Raw genomic sequence first — 22898 nt, forward strand, 5'->3', positions numbered from 1 at the left:
ATGTAATATTTCTGATTTTTGGGGCAACTTCAATTCAATTCATTTAGCTTTCTGCTGTTGTAATATGTTTGGTTATATTTGATACCTAAAATATAATGGTAAGTGATACATCTGAGACCTTTTATGATGTAAAAGAGACATTAAAACTGAACTAAAGGCTGTGCTGTTTAAAAACAATCTCTAATCCCCAGTGCCTCCTGTTTTCCCAGGGTGTCATTTGTGGCTACCGTTGCCCTGACAACATCTTGCTGGTGCCACCTATAACCCAATGCATCATGTCTGTACTGCAAAACCCACTGCAATGCAGGTCCGACCTTAAGAAGAACTTAATAAAAGTGACAGTATTATATTTTAAAATACATTTTATGACATATCTTAACTGATGAGTAATGTATTTACTAAGATTTGCCATGTCTGCATTTTTTTAAAAGCATTTCAAAAACTATATATTTGGTTGAACTTTACTGGCATCCCGTCCAGGGTGTAACCCCAGCCTGAGGACAACCTGCAGCCTAACCAGGTCTCCACTCACTGTTTATCAAATCACACATTCTCATATTTTAATGCATATGCCAAATTTCCAGGTTCAGACATAAATTATCCTCAGAACCCTAAGATGTTACAGCAGGATCAAAGCGATGGAACAATGCTGCTCATAGATCCCCCTGGAAACAGCATAGCAATAAAAGTTTTATTGAGAATAAAGTTACTGCAAATACTACCACACTCATGCTCACTTCTGCTTTAAAGACAGCACCTAAATTAAACAGGGTTTTTTTCCTAAAAAAAATCCAAAATCAAAGCTTTCGCTACATGGATAATTTTATGGAGTGAAGGAAATGCTATATACTAAAATTAAGCATTTTACTCATCTTCCCTCACTTCTGCTGACATGTTGGTCACCAATTCGTGTGTAACCAGCAGGGGGAAGTCAAGAGCATGTCACGTTATATTTCAGGGAGTGGACAGGGACGCTATTAAAGAACATGTATTTCAATGGACCAGTATCCTGTATTCATGGCATGAATCATATTAATGCCTGTGTATAAAATCAAAGTTGTAGTTTTAATTTTTATACAGATGGGTAATATGACCTAAAAAAACACGTGCAACTTTCCCACTGCTTTCCCCAACAATGAGTGTATTAAACCATATAATTCAGCAGCAATACAGTCTCCATTTTCAGTTTGGGAAAGACTGAAGCTAACACCAAATATGAACATTTTATAATATGTAGCACTTGCGATTATCCTGTAGATTTCTCAGTCAATAAAAATGCCGAATAACCACACCAGGAACTGAACACACATCATCAGAGAATATTTTTTTCCTCCAATCTAAAAAGCTGATCCTCCCAGTCGATGTTAAACCAGTATTCCCCCCCCACCCCCTAGCAGGTGGCGCTGTGTGGTCTGCACGGCTGTGGGGCTCGGCCTGCCTCCCCAGCTTCTTCCTCGTTGCTATGACACCTGCTCCACTGGTCTCATCTGCAGATCTCCAATCTGGATGACAGAAGGACAAAGAAGACAAGCTTTCCCTGTTTTGTCATAAGATTCGTCCTCATAACAAGCATCATTTTACAGCAAATTCCTGGTTGTCCTTTCATTCTACTTGCTTGGCCAAGTAAAATTTATTTTAAATAAATTTCAGTTATTCCCAGCTATTAAAAACCTCAGGCATCAGGACTTGAAATTCTATTCTAATGAATCTTATTTCCTCTCGTAATGTATAACAGAAAATAGCACGTCATATGCACAAAAAGTACAAAACAAATGACTAATATAGTGAATATAAAATTATTTTATACTAAAAGATAAAGTGAACTTTAAAAGATAAATATTTGCAGTTAGATTTAAGGAAACGACAACAGTAACGGGGAACAGTATGTCACCTACTCAGCAAACTGCTGTAATGGCGCCCCCATCAGATTCCGACGCCTGACTTACCTGCACATGGGAGGGTGCGCTCAGCACATACGTGACCGCATTCGCTATGTCCTCTGCTTTCAGGCACTGTGGAAACCAGCATGCTAAGCTGATAGAGCGTCACAGCCACACTAATGTCTTCCCCGTTTGATGACCTCCCCAGACTCCCTGAGGTCCATCCCTGCCCCCTCACCTTGATGCTCTCATAGGTGGCTGCGGCCTTCTCAGGGTCACTGTTATGGTGCCGGAAGGCGAACTCCGTTTCCACTATTCCTGGGGAAATGCACTGGGGAATATCAGGGAAGGTGTTATACAGAGTCCGGGATCGATGGCTCACAGCACCGAGATCATCGCGGAGGTGACATGGGACGTTGGCCCGCAGTGTCTTTTTATGCTGGGTCAGTTGGTGGTGACGATGTGGGCATGGCGGCGAGAGCAGGTCTGCCTGGTGGCCTCACCGTGGCCCGGATGTGTGTGTTGGCATCCCGCAACTCCTGCCGGAGTCCCTCGGTCAGCGCAGTCACTGCGTACTTGGTGGCACAGTAAAAGTGCTCGTCAGCGCTGGGCACCATCCTGTGGCCCCCCATGCTGCAGGCACAGACAGAGATAGTTGCAGGTGAACTTTCATATCCTTGCCAGGTCCTCCAGAATCATAACATGAAGGGATGAATCTGTGGATAACTGTACTTATGATTCCCAATAAGCTAAAAATGTCAACGTGTCAGTTTGTGGAAAAGGATCTTAGAAAAGAATTTACAGTGCCCTCCATGATGTTTGGGACAAAGACACATTTTTCCTTGATTGACCCCTCTGTTCCTTGATGTACCCCTCAGTTTAAAATTTAAAATCAAACAATTCAGACATGATTAAAGTGCACATTCCAGACTTGCAAGGACTACTTGTCTGCAATTCATAGACATCACCAGGTGCTCAGTATCTTATTTGGTGATTCACTGCCAAGCCTCTATTTCGGCCTATTTAGAGAGTTTGCTGAAAATGAAGCATACTCCTACAGTATATACTCCCAGTCTGGTTGTGTGTGCTATAAACTGTACCTACTAGGAACAGCCAAAACAAAGAGACCTGCAAATGAAAGATAAAGAGGAAAGTCAAGCCGCACAGGTGACCATATATGGGTTGACAGCACAGACACAGTACCTGTTTATGTTGATGATGTGGCCATCATCCACGTGTCTTTCTTTCATCGACTGGTAGGCCTGACGCGTGCATATGGCGAGGGCGAGCACATTCACCTGGGGAGCAGCGAAAAAGCACACAAACGCAGGACACCATCACCCATCGTTTCAAATTTTAATATCATTAAAATCGCGGCTGATTACCACGCTTTGAAAAACTCACATTAAATACTGTCCAGCATCAACCAAAGTTGGCAACACTCTGCCAGTCACAGGAGGTTGGACGCAGAATGCAGGGTGGGTTTGTTTGGTGTCAGTGAATACGTGGTGGAAGGCAGTGACAACGCTCCACAGGTTTTAATGTTAATGCACATTCGATGTGATTTTCACGTGTTTACATATGGTATTGGCTGTTATTTTAATGTTCATTGTAATAAAAACTGCAGTGAAGCTAATTTTATTTACGGTTTTCAATATAAAGCTTGGTGAAAGTATAAACTTGTGCATCAGTACTTTTTGAACATTTTCAGCGAATTTTAACATACTGAGATACTGATAACGGTGATAATTCCCGTCACTATAATTATGACATTAAATTTTCATTCCATTTCATCTCTAATGTGTAGCAAGGACTGGTGGGACAACGTCCTAAAAGAATTTATCATGTGGGCATTAGGAAAAACCTCAGAAAGATGCAACATTCCCATACATCCACTTATGCTTGCCAGTTCCCTGCTATATTTCTTCAACTCACAATGTCATTACTGCATGTAAGAAACATGCTCAGAAAGTACCAAACACAGAGGGACAAGCATTTAAATGGCTAATATTTTTATATTTTGCTTATCAGAAGTCTAGACCACTCCTTTCAACCCAAATTGAAATGAACTGAAAATTCAATTGGTTTGGGGTAATTTATCCTTATTGAGGTGTTTACATAAGGCGATTTCATTAAGATCAATGTAATGAATTAATGTAGGCAATGTAGCGATAATAGACAGGGTAGGAATGAGGTGATCGTTAAGCTGCTTTGTTTCTGAAATGTCACATTTGCTTTCTGTGAATATCTTCTAATGGTCTTACATATAATGACATGTAAGTAATAACATCACATGTTAGGTGTGCCCTGACTTGACCACAGTGTTTGCTGGGATAGACTCTGGATGACTATGACTCTACAAGGATTAGTGGGCAAACAACACGGACAATTTGATGTATTAAGCTATAATCTATAATACTGCTATTTAGGTGGCATCCGCTTTGCTTCCAAGCATTAAGGGTAATACAAGTTTATGAGACATTTTAATTCTTTTAAATGTCTCTTTTACATGATAAAAGCTTTCAGAAGTATCATTATATTTTAGATATCAAATATAACTAAATGCATTACAACAGAGGGGAACTCAATGAATTGAACTAAAGTTGCCCCAAAAATTTGGGTAAGGTCTGGATCATGCCAGACCTGCGTACCAGAATAACATCTCCCTGCAGTCCTACAGCATTTCATTGATCTCTGAATCAACACACAGGCTGAGATGTTCAGGTTTAGCAGTGCTACACAGAAGAATTATCTTACTCTCACCCCAGTCTTTGAAAGTTACATTCATGCCAGAAGACTGCAACCTCCAATTGACTAAAAGATGCAACTTTCATTAAATAAAACCAAGGCTCGGGCTGCTTAATAAAGCCTGATCGTCTCTCTGATGTGAGCCCCCCCCCCCCCCCGTCCCTCACACCCACGGTGAACCTTCACATGCGTACAGCCATCTACCCAGTATCGCCAGGGCTGTCACCATTGCCACGGAGATTGGCCTTGACTGGGGGCAGGAGGAAACAAAGGGTGAATATCTAAACACAGCGGGCTTTCTGAAGCATCCAGTGGACATCAATGACGTTAGTATTTCAATCACCAAAACAAGACACAGTCACTTCTGAAACATAATGTCCATCAATCCAGTAATGTCAGTATGATGTCAATGTTGTGAACAATAAGGGCTAAAAAATACACCAAGATCATGAACGCTGCTTGTCTAAATCACAAAAATAATAACAAATAAACAAATGCTGCCTATTAACTTATAATTTTGATTTCCTGTTAAAATATATGGATTTTGTGGCTTTCAAGACGCCAACATATGTATGTGAGCGGAAATACTGTTTGCTAATGTTAAAAGAATTAAATGAATGAGGTTTAAACAAAGGAAGTCTCATTAAATGACAAACATGAAGTGTGGCTCAAAACAGGTCAGGCGTTCCTGTGATTAGATGCCCAGTGATAAAGACACCGGAACCAGAGTAGAAGAGTGAGTCACAGGGGCGCAGGTGCGAGCTATAGCAGCACTTGACAGGAAGAGGAAGAGGGTCAGTATGCAGACCTCAGCGCTAAAAATACTCAGAACGCATTTATCTCAGGAGCCATGGCAATAGCTGGACGGCCACAGGAAACAACGCGCGTTTCGCTAACCTGAATAGCATAGGCCTAAAGAGTCACCCAGGCAGTATGAAAAGGCAAGGAGCTCCCACAAGCTGCCTTTTGTCTGGGGCCGAGCCTCTCCTCGCAACCAATGGGGAAGCTTCCTGCGAGCGATCACCCCACCAAGCTGAGGGCCGGTCCCCACAGACAGGGCCTGGCTGTCAGTAACCCCCCCACCGAGCCGAGGGCTGATCCCCAAAGACAGGCCCTGGCCGTCAGTAACCCCCCCACCAAGCCGAGGGCTGGTCCCCAAAAACCGGGCCTGGCCGTCAGTAATCCCACGAGGGCCAGTCCCCAAAGACAGGGCCTGGCCGACAGTAACCCCCCCACCAAGCTAAGGGCTGGTCCCCAAAGACAGGGCCTGGCCGTCAGTACCCCCACGCTGCTGTATTCTCCTCCAGGGTCACCACCGTCGAAGTACAGACACAAAAAAAGCTGCTTGTTTTTGGAAAGTGATCCTATTGTAGCAGAGAGTGAACACTGCCCCTAGGTCATAAAAAGAAAGGAACATAAATAAATAAATAATGGAAGAATAGTAAATTTATTTGTATTTGGAGTTTGCATGCTCTGTCCGTGTCATCATGGGGTTTCCTCTGGGTTTGGCAGATCCTCTCCACAGTCCAAAAACATGCTAAGGTGAACTGGAGTTGGTGTGATTGTATGAGTCAATCATGTATGTGCCCTGCAATGCATTGTTGCCCTGTCCTGGTTTATTCCCTGCCGACTCCAGACCACCGGGACCCTGCACAGGATAAGCGGGTACAGAAAATAGATGGATGGATGGAGTTAAGTAGTTTTTGGTCAATCGCCTACACAATGAAGCAGACCTAGCCAAACTGGTTTTTATTCTGAAGACACATAAAAGGCAGCCTCATTCTGGCATCAGTGGGTCAAGATGTCCTACCTCCACGCCCTCCATTTTCCTGTTTACAATCTCAGAACGCGACAGTGTTTCCCCATCAATGAGGTAGCTGATTCCTGCAGTGGACTCGAAGGAAAAGATCCTTTGGATGAAATGATCTAGGACACCAACATACAAACCTGCTGTCTCCACAGACACAGCCTATATCTATTCTGCCTATAAAGTAAAGTAATAACACCTTCAAAAGACCTACATCTGCACAGCACTTTAAGTACTGAAATCTCTGAGCATGCTGTCAGCACAGGAGTCTCTTATCCAGTCAGCACTGCTGTGATCCAGAGTCTATTCCAGAATGCACCGGTGTATGAGGGATAGTCCTATAAGGGACAACAGGCACACACCCATAAGTACACATTGACACAATTTACAGACATCTCCTCACCTATCATGCAGGTCTAGTGACCTGAATAGGAAACCCGAATAGCTGGAGGAAAGCCGTCTTTCACACCCGCCTTCACTGAATAGAGTTAAAACCCTAAAGGCTGTGTTGCCAACAGGCCTGGGAACCTAATAATATGAGTAGTTTAATTAGCCACCTGAAGGATGTGGTCGGCTTCCATTCAACATAATACACAGGAAAAACCCAGCAAGACTAGCCAACGCCCCCCCCCCCCCCCCCCAACTTCAAGCAGCCACACAGGGACTTCCACCCAGAAGGCAGCCATTACACCAGCACCGCCCACCTTTCTCATGATACTGGTTCCAGCAGGCTGAAGATGAATTGCTATAATTTCTCTTATCTTTCTGCCTCAATTTCAGAACATTCAAAGCTGCTGCTAAAAAGATGTTCAGTTTGTCAGCTGGCTAATGTGGACACCTCAGGTCAGTCTCAAAAGATGCTGCACTTACATCAATCATGTTTCTCCAGCCGCTGGTCCTCCCACTCAGCAGGGGCTCTGCTCGGGCCAGGCCGGCGTTGTTGATGCACACATCCACGCCCTGGTGCAGAGTCTTGATGGCAGAGAACATGGAGAGAATCTCCTCCTCGTTAGACAGGTCACATTTGTAGGGGATCAGGGTTCCAGCATAGCCAGCACTCTGACACTCTGCTGCTAGCTTCTGTAACCAAGAAATGAACGGCATTAGCTTGATGCTAATGGGATTGTATACTAATGTATAGCTCGACAGTAAAGGGATCATATACTTATGTACAGTGTTGGGGAAGCTACTTTTAAACTGTAGCGTTTCAAGCTACAAGCTAATTATGTTTAAAAGTAGCTAAGCTAAAGCCAAGCTGCTGTTTTAATATAGTGGTTAGCTACACGACAAGCTACAGAGAAAAAGCAGTTAACCACATCAAAGCTATTTCATCTGGCAATACTTAATATTGGTGCTGTAGTATACTCTTAAAGCAAATTAATTAAATGTGAAACGTGATGTTAAAAGTAATATGAAAATCTACATTTGTTCTAAACAATGTAATGTCAAATTACAATAAGGTTTCAAAAAGTCTCTTAGTTTGGTATAAACCCAGAGTATTTCACTGGGCTGTACGAAAATTAGAAGGGTTACAAGAAAAAAGTTTTTGATAATCTATCCAAGAACCAAGTGCTCCTAGGCATTTTAATGAAAGTGTCTGAAACATTGTTTGCCGTGAATTATTTTTCAACCTTTTAGCATCCATCCCCACAGTATTCAAGCAAATAACACTAATCAGAAATACCTGGCAGCTGAAAATGCCTATCTTTGTAAAGAGAGAAAAATAATACAGGTTATTGAAGTATTAATCAGATGAAACAAGGCGAAAAACTGCAGAACTAGGGTCAAGCGTCAACAATGAAAACAGCAACAGACATGGATAGGGTGGAGAATGCAAGCAAGTGGATGGAATCAGTGTGAATTATACCTGACCACACCCTCAACATAATCTTACCCATTTTAACTGGCCAATTGCCTAGAAGGTAAACAAAACTCAAGATAACTTGCATCACAATCCTAAAGCAAGCTACTAATGACCAGAAGATAACATTTAAAATGTGCAGAGACATTTAAGGACAATATGATACAGACAGAAAACGTGGTGTCTCTATGTGTCCTTATCAGAACAGGAATTCAGCTTTACAGCATTAACAGCTGTAGAATTTTCTGTACAAAACATAAAATGGGAAGAACAAGGAGGAACAGGTAACATGCTTGACGTGAAGCGGCCATTACCGTGACACAGCAAGACCCTGTGAGTGACAGCTGCTGTAAAACTGATTCGGCATACATTCATGCCTCCAGGATCCATTAAAAATACGTTACTTAGGTTCTATGTGTTGTCAAGCTGTCAGATTTACCTAGTAATACACGACCAACTGCAGCATAAGGATTAACTCCACAATGCTTTGGGCAGGGATTCCGTAAAGCACTTTGACACATGTGAAAGTGCGCTACACAAATAAAACTGAATTTAATCGAATTACAGTGATGATGAGCTTCAGCTATGGGGGTAAAGGAGGTTTATGAATAACTGTCTGATTTCAAAAGATACACAGGATAATCAAGCAGCTTCAGGGAGGGTTTTCCCTCTTGCTAGTTAAGGATCTGACTGTAAGTGTAGTGAAGAGAGCATTATCAAATTGGGGATATCTGATCATCATAGTACTTCGAACAGGAAGAAAATCTGAATCTTTGTGGCTCCAGCCACACAGTAAATTTAGTGGGATACCTTTCCAGTAATCAGCCAGAATCTGATTCGTTTGAAAAAGATCCATGAGAAAAGGCAAACCTATTTCCGTCATGGTGGACATCCGTTGCTTACCCTCGGTGTTTCACAGTAATTATAGTCAATGTGATTCTTAGGCAGTATAGGCTTTCAGTGGCTTCTAATCCAATTTAGAATTGATTTTAAGATTTTACTGTTCATTTGCCTGTCCTTGAATAGATCATCACCACCTTATATTTCTTACATGTATACTTCCCAGCAAGGTCACTTAGGTCTTCTAACTGCATTAATACATATTTTTATTCCTGTTTCTTACTTTTACACTTTTCTTGTCTTTTAATTCAAATATGCTTATTGGTTTCTGTGCTCTACAGCACTTTGGTCAATATGTTATTTGAAAAGTGCTTTGTAAATAAAGTTGCCAGTGACTAGATAAGTGCTGTTGACTTTTTCATTAATCACTATAAATAGCCTGATTTTGAGGACCAGGTGTGAGATGGAAATCTGTCTATTCATGGTCCAGTGGTTCAGACATACTCTAGGCAACACTGCTGTGCATTAACTAGCATTCTGCTGAACTTAATAAATGTTCAATTAGTGCTGGATTATCACAGCTCTGCTCCATAAACCACAGCAGTAGGCTAGGTGCTAGGTCCGAGGTTATCGGCATGGGCTCCACAGAGCACGCTCCCATGGTGCATGGGCTGCACCAAATAAGGGGATCCATCACCAGATTGCCAATAGTGCAGGTTGTGGTGGGGGTTGGTACAGCAAGGCAGCCCAGGGGGCTGTGCCATCAGACTCTGCTGATGCTGACACCAAAGGCTGATATGATTGGGTCACTCAGGGTGTACTCTCACTTGGCCCAGCTGCCCGAGCATGACTCTCCCCCCACTCCACTCCCCCACTGGTCACCGGTCGCATTGCGCTTAACAATCCGGGCCCAAGCACGCTTTTGTTATCACCGTGTGACTTTTTGCATTTTGGAGTTATTTTTGAAGCAACGCCGTTACAGGTTTATCAAGTTATCAGTGCAATGATTTTCATTTAATCATGGTGCATATATGAATATAGTCCCGTATTTTACCAAATATACGAGTTTTTGTGTTACGCATCCAGCTATTCCTGTTCCTCGCCAGCCCAAACTTCCGGGAAACACTGAGCCTCTGCAATAGACCAAAGTGACTCCTTTACTACGAAGTCCTTCTGGGTCCAGTTCATGTATAATGCATATGTGTGCATGCTGTAATCATCATGTAAGCAAACTGAGCCCCTGTGCATCGCAAGTAACATAGACAATTAATAGGAGATGCAGAAATGACACCTGTTCTTCACCTTCTTTGCACACCTGGACATTGGGGGATACTGTTGTAGAGAATAATCAGCCTCGCGCATAAGCACAGGGATGGAACTGTTAGGTTACAGAAGGATGATTTTACCATTAGGGTACAGAAAAATGCCTTCACCTTTAAGAAACAGAAGCATGCCTTTACGGTTGGACACGTCTTTACTGTTGGACATGCCTTTACTGTTGCAACACATTGCCACATAGTACAATTACGGATTTGCAGTAAAATCAAACCCTGTTTGCCCAAGATCAGGGACATAGCTAGCTTGAACGCCTCTGGAAATTTGCTGCCTCTTCCAGTTGGCAAAATCTACCCAGGAAGTACCCCCTCCCAAGTTGAAATCTATCGTGGGTCTCCCCCCCCCACCCCTAGTCAGCAAACATCTACTAAGGGAGACCCCCTGGTCGGCAAAGTATACATATACCAAGGCGGACCCCCGCAAAATTTGGCTAAAGGCCAGCTTAGTGCTGTCACTTACTAGTTACTTGTTCCCAGTCTCCCCCCTCCCCCGGAACACCCACATCTCAAAGATAATGATGGCTGCAGTGTTTTAGGGCTTTACAGACTTCTGCCACATGCTATCACCATACACATCTTTGTTTCCAAGCCTGTATCATATTCCAGAACTTATTACCAGTAAATATTTCTGTACTCCTTTTCTAATTAAGTTATAGTGCTGTTACATCAGTTGCTCATATTTATGACATAATATTAGCATCCCTTGTAAAATATGTTATCCTGAACAGCAGCAGAAACTATGCCATTGCACTTATTATGAACCAGCAGGGCCTTCACTGAACATCTCCTCCATGCTGTAACAGAATTACAGTGCAACGGCATAAATCCATTTAGTTTGAAATGGCGAGCCTCAATGCATAGTGAAGGAAGTCAGAACTACAGAATAAGTGCATCTGGCATTGATGTCTGTGTTGGATTTGATCTCCCATTTGAGATGTGGGTTTGCTGAGTAACCGATGCGCTCGTTCAGAAAAGCACCTTTGTGAACAGAGTTTATTTCGGAACCCTGGTCAAAGACACCGCCGGGCCGAACTCCTTCAAGCACCTTTAACATAACACAATGTGTCTTGTAGCATTTGATATCTGTTCTCATTATGATAGCGACTAGCACTGAACTCACAACACCAAAAAAAAAGATAAATAGGGCCAGATGCGATGACGGAGAGAATCGAGAACGAGGATGAAGGACGGATGTGAGACAAAGCATCCTGCTGTGCTGGAAAACAAGCAACATGGAAAACCATGCTGACTGCACTGATGGAGGCCCGGCATTTGACCCCCACGTCCCCCCACCTATGGTCAAAGCATTTTTAAACTTGTCTAAACAGGGAGCAGCAGCTCAAACATCAAACATTCATGACATGCACACAAAACACAGATTTTTCTGAAAATAATAATAAAACAGTACTGATTTTTATCCCCTCATCCATTCTTTGAGATGCAAAAAAAAAAACAAAAATCAGAAACAGAAAAGCCGGAGCCCTGGAACAAGAATCCATGGAGAAGCCGCAGTTTATCCACGTGCTGTTGTTCATTCCACACTGAAATGTGACACTTTGCAGCTGAAGTTGTAGGACACGAAAACACAAGATTATTGTCAACAGGCACCAGCTGAATGTTCAAGGAAAACACATTTCAAATAAATATTTAAGGAAAGGACAATCCATCCTGAAAAAGCGATGTCGACATTGTGGGAGTGGTGGGGGCCCACAGGAGTCCAACATCATCTGAAGACGAATGAACTGGGGAGAGGCGGTCACTGATACCATTTTCAAACAAGCATGTTCCTTGTCCATTTGTAATAAAGTGATAAATAAGATGAATGGGTCTGAAAATGTTTCTTTTTTTCACCAAACACATTCACCAAAAGCTTCCTGTTTAGAAAGTGTGCGGGTTATTTTGCCACTAGGACCATTCTCCTTGGTGGAAAAAAGCATAATTAAGGTGCAATTAGCTCCATGGCAGCAGGTCCAAAGCTCACGCCTTTACTGCGTGCAGAGCAGCCACCAGAGAAAATTACACAGCTAAGATGCATTAAATAGAGAACAATAAAAATTCACATGTAAACACAGGCGCATTCACTTCTCCACCAAAAGCGGTCAAGAGACAGACATGGAAATCCTCTCTGGGGATCTGTGGAGCCCATGCCAATAAACCGGTCGTGCAGGTAGAAAGCGGCGTCCATGGTCATCCAGCTTTTTATAGAATAAGTATTGTCTGATGGGTGTGCCGGCGTGAAAAGCCGCCACACCTTGCACCCATAATGAATGCCTCGTACGGTGAAAGCTGCACCGGATCCGCCCGCCTCCCGTTCAGCTGCGCTGTCTTATCCTGCCACTGCTCCCAGCCCAGCAGAATGTACACGATGTTCCCTGCTTGACCTGTTAGACTGGTTATGGCCGGAAATGCAATCTCAGATAAAGTGCTGCACCTTGCCCACATGACGCCATGCTCACCAAGGCACCGTCAGGCTACACATGAAATGAACGAGACACCACATCACCTACTTACTCAGCAAAATGATGAGGAATTTAAAGGACCCCTGTGTCTGTATACATTCTTATGACATACACTACCAGTCACAAGTTTTTTCACACCACAGGTGTGGTGGCGATGCGAAGTACCACCGGGTCCGAGAAAGCCATGTGCGGAGGCAGTGTACGTAGAATACACTGACATCTCAGAGAATGCCCAGTGCCGTGAATGGGTCATCTGCCCAGCTGTGACTGTGTCAGGCCAGTACGCTATAGAATGCCAGCCAGTTGCTTGGGGTAGCACTGTGTTTACAAGAGGCAGAGGGCATGTTGTGGAGGAACAGACACCCCAAGGCCTGTATGTCACCTATGGCTCATCATGTGGTTTTTATACAACTCTCCCACTCAAGCACCCCCTACTGGTTCGGCCACAGCTTGACAGAGGTTGCCTTGTGGGGTCTGAACTGAGTGTCACAGAGTTTCTGTTTCTCCTCTGGCGTTTATCTGAATGAGAAGCACTGGTCTTGGGTTCTACCTGGCATCGTTTCACCAAGATGCCACATGGTTCTAGTGATTATAGCGGTGATCATCAGGAGCTGATAGTTATTAAAATCGCATGCTTGCCATTTTAACACAAAGAGCCCAAACATTCTTAGAAGCAACAGATTCCATATATCCGAAACAGACCATCACTTTTATCCTGTCCACTTCTGGTTGTCCACACAAAGTCACTATTGACCAAAGAGCTATAAAATGATGAAAAGCCTCGGTGGTGTGATGAGAGAGGTTGTACAGACTGTCAGGGCTGCCCAGCCCTGTCTCAGCAATGGAGTATTCCTTGTCATATGGCGATGACAAAAGCTTTTGACCTTGGGGGGTTGCAAAAATGAAAGTTTTCACCCGTGGGGCAGTTGAAATGGTAAAAGTTGTCAACCCTGGAGTAAATGCAACAGTGAAAGTTACAGAGTGGTGGTTGCAGTGGTGAAAGCTGTCGACCCTGGGGAGGCTGAAATGGTGAAAGCGATCGACCCTGGAGTAGTTGCAATCGTGAAAGTTGTTGACTTGGCGTAAGCTGTGATGACAAAAATTGTCGACCTTGGGGTTGGTGTGATGGTGAAAGTTGATGACCTGGGAGCATCTGTGACGAGAGAGTGAAAGCTGTCACCCTGGAGTGGTTACAACGGTGGAAGCTGCCGACCTGAGGGAGATTGCAAGTGAAAATTGTCCTGCCTGGACCAGTTCTGACAGTGAAATTTGCCGACTGGACCAATTCTCTTTTCATGGCCAGTCTGCAGCACCTCGTCATTTTGCCTTTGGTTTAGGCATGACAACATGGGCTAGAAAATGCGAGTCTCATGGGTAAAGACACCTGTGCCCTGACATTTTTGATAGGCATGCGGGCAGTGCTCAAGTTAGGGGCCCTTAACTGCAGAATGCTGTCCTTCTGTCGGGCTCCGCATTGTCTAGAGCTCCTGGGGGCCAAACAGCCCCATCTTAGTGGGCTTGCATGAACCAAGATTCTTAACATCCACTTATCTTCCATCTGCTTATTCTGGTCAGAGACATGATGGGGGGGGGGCAGCTGGTGTCCATCCCAGGTAGCCCATGGCTTATAGCTTGGGTTCCAACCCTGATGGCATGTAGATCATGGTTAGGCTGCTGACTAGAACATTCAGCAAAATATCACTGAGGTACCCTGAGCAAGGTATCACTGCCAAGCACTGCTGCCCAGGTGCTAAATAATAGCTGTCCACTGCTATATCACATATGGCGTCATCTTAGATACAAGCCCCTCATTTAAATCACATGTAAGTGTAGCATCGAAGGCGTGCTTCTTATAGCTAAGCCAAATCGCCAAACTGCGACAATTTCTTACTATTCAAGACACTGAGAAATTGATACATGCCTTTGTATACAGTAGGTCACACTACTTAAATGCTCTGTTATCTGAGGGCACACGCTGTACATGAAATACTTTGCAGCGTATTCAAAATGCAGCAGTTCAAATTCTCACCAGGAGCAGGAAGTTTGAACACACAACCCCTGTTCTTAGTTCCATGCATTGGCTTCCTGTTAGGTTTAGAGCTGACTTCAAAGTTCTCCTACATACATATAATACAGTTAAAGGTCTAGCTCCTGCCGACCTGACAGAATTTAGTTTACAAGCCGCATTGTCCACTCAGATCACAGAATGCAGGTTTCCTTGTTGTTCCACATATAAAGTGACATTTGACAGTAAATCATTCTGCTACAGGGCCCCTATATTGTGGAATGGTTTACCAGGTTATGTTTGTGATGCCGAATTGATCTCAGTCTTTAAATCTTGACTGAAGATCTATCAATTCAGTTTAACTTACCTGCAACCTTACACACCATAATTAAGGCTGCTGGTGCTGCTGTACATATCATTTTTACCTACTATGCTTGTTCATTAATGTGTCAATGCATGTTCTGACCATCCATGCTCTCTGCCATGTCATGCCATGTCTGGATGTTCCCCGGTATTTATCAGTTTCTTCCTGTGCCTAGATATGTGGGTACATTTACAAACATTCCACAGCACACTAGCATGAAGCTAGATGACCAAAATTTTAAACTTCGATTACTGATTTTTTTTTACATAGATGAAGTAAAAAAAAAGGACAGCTGTCTGCAAAATGTGGGACAAAATACATACTTATAACCACTTTGAATTTCATTCAATATTTTAAGACCCAAACTAGCAATAACTTGCAAACGTGGAACGTGCAAATTAGCATTTTATTTTAATGTTAAATGTCCCAGTGCTCTTGCTGACATTACAAGAGTCATTTTCGAGCACTGACAGGAGGCTAGGGATGGGGTCAGAAAGCCAAACTCCACAGCGCTGGTTTAAAGCTCTGTGTCATTATAGTATTACTGCTGGGACCTTCTATTCATGTGTACATGTATAGTTTTCTTTTCAGTGTTTTGCTTGTTGATTGTTTGGTCTCAGTTCCTGCGGTGGGAAAGTGCCTACAGTGACCCTGAATTTGATAAGTGGTGCGACACATAAGGCTTTAAGGATTGAACATGTTTACAAAGACACTAGCATGCCTATCATTTTTTAAAAATCAAGAGTTCTTTTGCTCGTATGTTCTGCCAATACCAGGGCAACAAAGCAGAAAGAAAGCATTTAATGTAACAGAGAGACATAATCTGTCAACCAGTAGATTCTGCCGCTGATCTGTATGGCTGGTGACAACTGGTAAGGTGACCACAAGCAAGCTGAACAGCCAGTAAACTCATTCACCCAGAAAATACATACACAAGTGTCACTAAGAGTTCCTCTAAAAGGCTCTAAACTAATGTAGCATATTTATGACGGATGGTGCTAATTTTCACTAAAGGCAAAGACAGTGTTGTTTCAGATTCCCCACAGAAATATGTACTCCTTTTTGAGACTGAAGTGTTCTGTGTTAAAGAGGTGAAGTCTGGAGGTTTACTGCAGTGCAAACTGCTAGCTGCAAACCTATAAAAAACTGGATGCTACTATATAGTCATTAAATAATTCATGAAGTGAGAAGTGTCTCTTTTTGGATTTGGCCCACTTTAAAAGAGTTTTTTTCTACCAAATCCACAAACTACTGTTTGGATGGCTGTCGGCCCAGACTCACATTGAAAGAGGCACTCTCACTCACTGAGGAACATGGGGCACTGGAAACCCGCAGGCCATGAGCTCAGTCCACCCATAGGGGAACGGCAGCATAAATTCACAAAATGCCACCATCTATACAAAACACGACTGAAGACATTTTGATCAAATATGTGAAGCGATGAATACAAATCAGATGAGTCAGGCCATGCTTTCAGCTAATAGTACTAACACATTACTGCTCCAAGCTAACACATTACTATCCTAAGCTAATACGGGACTATCCCAAGCAAACACAGCTATCCCGCGCTCACAAATTAGCATACAACCCTCCAGAGCTAATACATAGCTATCCTGAGTAGGGCTGTGCAATATCAAATCAATACAATATCGCACATGCAAAATAATCGCCAGGGCTTCAGATGACTAGCGAAGCAATTGGCCAGAAGCCAGCTTTTCGGCACTATACAGATGTTTATTTACGCCCATAATTTGTTAAGCAGATTAATAGTATGGCTAAAATATTAATGAGATGTGTTTTGTGACAGCCAAAAGTTCATAATATGTATACATTTGGCGTATCTTTAAATTTATTCAATTCAGTTAACGGAGCACAGCAAATAATACAGTTTTAGTATGCTATGGTACTTCAGTACAATACGCATTGAAGTGGCGATGAAGAAAGGAACAGCTCAGCAGCTGCAACATCTTTTAAAAGAGGAGACCTTGTGGATAAACAAGTGAAAAGACATTGGTGGTGTGGTGGCACTTTTTGATATTAAAATTCAGTCAATAAAATATAAGGATATGCTGAATTTATGCTGATTACAAAAAAATATTATTTGATATTTTTAACTTGTGTGGCAGTGTTAATCCAGACTGTGGTTCTCTGAATTCTGCTTAATAAAAGATGTCACTTTTGCAGACTTCAAAGCGTCCGAGCAGAACGCCAGTGCTTCCACATTGTCTTCCAGACAAGCTGGCTTTAGGGGACGCTGGGACTCTCTGAAAAGCAGCTTTTACTTTCAAAAATGTGATTCATCTGTCAGAAATGCAAATTTCCACTTTTTGCTAACTGTTCCCAGGCAGACAATCAGGGCGTTTCTCATGAAGACCCAGATGAAGTTTTGCTGTGAGCCTAACCCAGCACAGGATGCACATGTGGCACTTTGCGTTTATGTTCAGTTATCCTGCTAATGATATGATTTTAGCCGCAAAAGGTCCCCATCCTTTACCCTCTGGTATCCACCTGATGCTACTTCAGTGAAGGTCTAAGGGTGTTAAGCTTCCAGCTTCTAAGATTCTATTGCCTGGAGGCATCAAGACCTCTTCATCTTTGACAGGTTCTCCTTTGGGCGATAAGCTGACCCAGCAAGCAAGGTGCACCTTAAGGAAGAGAGGAGGGCACAGCTTCTCTATGGGACCCAGATACGGTGACACTGAGCACTCATCCTCCAGGTGGGCTACAGGACTGGCTGCTCACCCTCTATTCGGGGTGCACCCCTCAATTAGGGGTGAAGGGCCTTACCCAAGGGTCCAACAGTGACATCACTCTGCCAGCCATGGGATTTAAACCAGCAACCTTCTGATCATAGAGAATGTCCTAACCTGCAGAGACATAAACACTAAAATACAGCCCTTAATGATAAAGGATGGCTACAACACTAACAAATGCAACATTTTAGGCGACCTGGCATCACAAATGCTGGTTTCATTCATTCTAAGTGAAATAATTTTTTTTCTCATATTTTTCACCTCTGCGAAGCAGCAATCATTTTTGGGGATGTACAAGGCCATAACAACATTTATATCCAACCAAATACTTAGATCAGACACTTATCCGAACTCTGCAGTTATTGAGTGAACAGAGCAGTGGCCACTTTTATGCATTATGTGCCTCAGCGCTCGATGATCCTGCTGTTACTGTATCTAGCAGTGAAGAAACTTCACAAACTGCAAAGGTGACATCCTATGACATTACCAGGCCTGAATTCCCTTGAGCTCTTCTGAACAACTCATTCTTTCACAAATGATTATAAACCTGACTGCATGGCTAAGTGCTTGATGCTATACACCTCTGGCAATAGGTCTGAATGGAACATGAATTCAATGATTAAGAGGTGTGTCCCAAAACTTTTGTCCATCTAGTGTAAGTAAACAGAGCAGTCATTTAATTGGGCAGCAGAAAGGATGTACACACACTAAAACCCACTTATATGTCGCTGTGTTGGGTGGGAATGGAAGCAAAATGGTGAGTTCTACCCATTAAATCTATCCCCAGGCAACCTAGTAACATTAGCGATGTGTGACACTCACTCACACTACCCCCACACCAAACCTCTTGATCCACAGGACACAATGTGTATATAAGGTTGAGTGAGACATCTTCAAGAATCTTAGAAATGCAAGCCTTAGTAAAATAAGTACAGTGTACTACCTCACACTGTAGCAGGCCATGTTTCACACAGATAGACCAGCTGTGTACTCTGCCAAGGATCTCCACCCAAAACTCCTGTGACATTTCCTCTCCAAGATCTGGATCCCATAAAAGCTTGACTGAACTGAGAGAGTCTATACTTAGGTTATGAATATGGGCATAAATCCATCCATCCATCCATCCATATTCCAAACCACTTATCCTACTGGGTTGCGGGGGGTCTGGAGCCTATTCCGGAAGCAACGGGCATGAAGCAGGGATGGGCCAGCCCATCGCAGGGTACACTCACACACCATTCACTCACACATGCACACCTGTGGGCAATTTAGCAAGTCCAATTAGCCTCAGCATGTTTTTTGGACTGTGGGGGGAAACCGGAGAACCCGGAGGAAACCCCACGACGACATGGGGAGAACATGCAAACTCCACACACATGTAACAGTGCTAACCACTGCACCACCAAGCCGCCCCCATGGGCATTAATTTTTAGAGATGGAAATGGAGTCAATAAAAATCAATTTTGTGATTCCTCCAGTAGATTAGGAAAATTAGGAAAAGTGTTGTCTAGAAAGCTACAGACCTGCAAGTATCTGAAAAAGTGTTATTTAGGCAGCCGGAAACATTATGACAATTGCTAAAAGGGTGCAAAAACATGTCAATTTATAAAACTTTAAAGGATGTAACTCCTGCTTTGGACCACACCAATAAGCCATTTTAATTCCATTACTGACAACTTCTACATATTCCATGAGATATGTGCTAGCTCAGATAAGAGAACTTACCTACAGACATTCAACAGCTTAAATTTCCAAAAAAAAAAAAACTACCCTGTGTGTGATTTTTCCAGGACACATGTCAAATGTTATTCCCATCACACATACAGATTCCATCCACCAATCTGCATACATCCTGCTCAGGGTTGTGGGGGACATATACAAACTGACCAAACCTAATGCCTATAATATAATGGCACATATAAAACTGGCAAACCATCAATACCAGCCTAGCTGGTGTCCAGTGAAATTCAGCACTTGCATGTCACCCCAAAAAAACAAAGCAGTCCTTGTGGACAATTGGATGCCATTAGACACCTACAAAGCACCACTGAATGCTGTTTTCGAGAGCCTTTATTTCACTATAATTACAGCAGACCCCGTGATCCCAGTGGATGGTGACAATGGGGCTTTGTGGGCCACGCAGATGGCTCTTACATGCTCGCGGGTGGTACTGTTGATCGCTGAGGAGGGATCTGGCCCACTCAGAGAATGTGACATCTTTTTGTAGACTGACGCCAGGTTGAAGTCATTCTAACTTTCCAAGCTACTTTGAATGGTTGCATCAAATTTATTGCCTTTCTTAGCCTTGCTTTTTAATGCAGGGTCTGGCTGAACGAGACACTTCAACATGCGTTGATGCATTAATGGTTCCATGAAGAAATTATTAAAGTCAGCCACATAAATTTTCTTAAAACTATGGGCTTGTTCACTGTGCATTCTGCAGCACTGTACACAGTATATTGGTAATATACAACTACAAGAAGCCCAAAATTTTGCATAATATAGCAAATACAACCAATGCATGGCAATAACGATCCATCCATTTTCGGAAACCATTTATCCTATTCAGAGTTGCGGGGGGCGGTTGCGAGGCCATCCTGGAGGCTACAGGTGCAAGGCAGGGAACAACCCAGGATGGGGTACGCTCAAACCCCATTCACAATGTGGCAGCTCCAATGAGCTGGAGCATGTTTATGGACTGTGGTGGAAACCCAGCATAAGAAACTCTACAATAACAACAGCAACACAGAGAACATGCAAACTCCCCAAACATGGAGCCCTAGCAGAGACTTGAACTCAGGACCCAGAAGTGCGAGGCACCAGTGCTAACCACTGCACCACCATGCCATCCGGCAGAGCAAAATAAAGGGGCAAAGGCAAAAAAAAAAAGTCTTGAGAAGGCCATCGGGAAACATACGGGAAGCTGGGAATATCAAAGCTAAATCACGAAAGCAACAAGAGCGTCACAAGAGAGAAATGAAAACGAGACTTGTAGACGGTCACGTTTGGTCAGTGATGCTGCGCAGAGGTGTCACTGATCCGCGGCTCCCTCCGCACACGTGTGGATACCATCATGTTACCAGACGTCGTTTTCCAGGCACTGATAACTCTATGAAGTACCACTTATGACATCACATAACCCGTTTCAAGAAAATTAAAAAACTCGCTACAAAATGTAATTTTAGCAATGTGCACACTATTGATTACTGAAATTTGGACAAGCAAAAATAATAGTGATGTTCACCAGTCTGATCAAATCGTACGTTTTAAAAACCATTTTTAAAATAAACATTCCATTAGTTTTTTTTTAAACTTAGATGTAATCTGCAAGAGTTTACTCACCATAATAGAAAGGATCAAACTGTCGGAAAAAGTCAAAGGCGGCTGCTCCAGTAATTAAGCGTTAATGTTTGACAGGAGGAACTACAGGTGAACTTGTACATTAATAAGCGCCGTTATTGAGAAACCGAGTAACAACTGGGAGGGTTAATGCTGTGTGCTGGAGTTACGCTAAACAAACACTTATTGCTATAATGTGTTATAGTACTTCTTAACCTCAGGCAACATCGCGCTGTATTACGTGTTACAGTACAGCAAAGAAATGCAGTATCTACACTCGGCAACAACTTCACTGTTCACACGTTATTCACTCTTTAAAAAGAATAGAATTTAAAATATATCTATCCAAATATTGGCCAAACACGTTAAAACACATTTTTATGCAGCTTGGGGTTTAATTTTGAACCAATTTTGCACTCAGTATATTTGAACAGTACCATTTATTTTAAATGATCGAAGTGTAACTTTTCATCCACACTACTCCATGGATCAGGCTTTTAAAAAAAATAATTCAGCGCGAATAAGTCACGTATTACTCAAATTAGTAATAGAATACAATAGTTTATCGTGTGATGCTTAATTACGCCCATGACGCTCTGTGCTGAGACACGAAAATGTTTGACAATGTTAATGTTAAGTGTCAATTTTGAAGTGTATTATTGTACTTCATGCAAACAAAAGCAGGAAATAAGCATGTTTCTGCAACAGCTATACAGAAACAGTTGAAAGTATTAGTTACAGCAGAACTAAACACACCGCACATTAAAGTTTCCAACCTCTATTTTGTCCACGTTCCTGGCACAGCCGACCACTCTCATACCCTGCTGGACCAGCGCCCGGGCCACCGCCGCTCCGATGCCCACAGAGGCTCCGGTCACCAGCGCCACCCTGCCCGTCCAACGCTCCATGTCCACCGTGCGTAGCAAAGCTGCCACTCTGCGATACGGCCGCGGAGGAGGTTGCACTTTCTCTCCCTCCCTGGCGTGGAAGGCGGGCAAGACCGCTGTCAATCCGTCCCCGTAGACATTGGCGGTCACTATGCGCCGCGTTAAAAATGAAATGGCAAAGCGAAGTTGGCACCCTTAGACTGACAGCGCCTCTCGCTTGTTTCTGCGCTTATGGTGTTAATTATGCCTACTAATAGTTCGAAAAAAGATGTACGACTCGGTTTTCTACATGATGGTTTCTTTAATATACAAGTATTAAGAATTGCTAGCTTGCAGGCTAATTCTTGCTTTTAACCAAAATGTGTTGAAATTATGTTGAAATTTATATTAAGCTTTAATATGGAAAATACAGACAAGAAGTGGAGACAGATCGTGTTGGTGTGTATGCTAATGGATTCTTGTAGGTTTTGCTAAAAGGTACATTTTCTCCCCCAGATTTTGAGAATCCAGTATATTTCGCGATACAATCCCAGATACTGTATATCAGCCATCCTGGGAGAGCGCTGTCGCCACCTACCGATGGACCTGCGAAACCAGTGTTTCAGGCCATAACTTTCATTA

The 22898-nt window shown here is 43.0% G+C and overlaps 1 protein-coding gene across 2 annotated transcripts; it reads right to left on the bottom strand.

Annotated features, from left to right (window-relative positions):
• Positions 1-670: 670 nt before the first annotated feature.
• On the bottom strand, positions 671-22449 carry dhrs11a (dehydrogenase/reductase 11a). Of its 2 annotated transcripts, XM_049016762.1 has the most exons (7): positions 22167-22440; positions 7306-7515; positions 3084-3178; positions 2384-2513; positions 2119-2211; positions 1947-2012; positions 671-1502 (listed from the first exon to the last, which is right to left on the bottom strand). In XM_049016762.1, the coding sequence occupies exons 1-7, from the start codon at positions 22296-22298 to the stop codon at positions 1461-1463; spliced, it is 768 nt and encodes a 255-aa protein (XP_048872719.1). In that variant the 5' UTR covers positions 22299-22440; the 3' UTR covers positions 671-1460. The 2 variants fall into 2 exon arrangements, with proteins under 2 accessions (XP_048872719.1, XP_048872720.1); XM_049016763.1 differs by lacking the exon at positions 1947-2012 and having other exon boundaries at positions 22167-22449.
• Between the last annotated feature and the right edge of the window lie 449 nt (positions 22450-22898).

This window comes from Brienomyrus brachyistius, chromosome 6, assembly GCF_023856365.1.
Source record: "Brienomyrus brachyistius isolate T26 chromosome 6, BBRACH_0.4, whole genome shotgun sequence".
Classification (NCBI taxonomy): Eukaryota; Metazoa; Chordata; class Actinopteri; order Osteoglossiformes; family Mormyridae; genus Brienomyrus; species Brienomyrus brachyistius.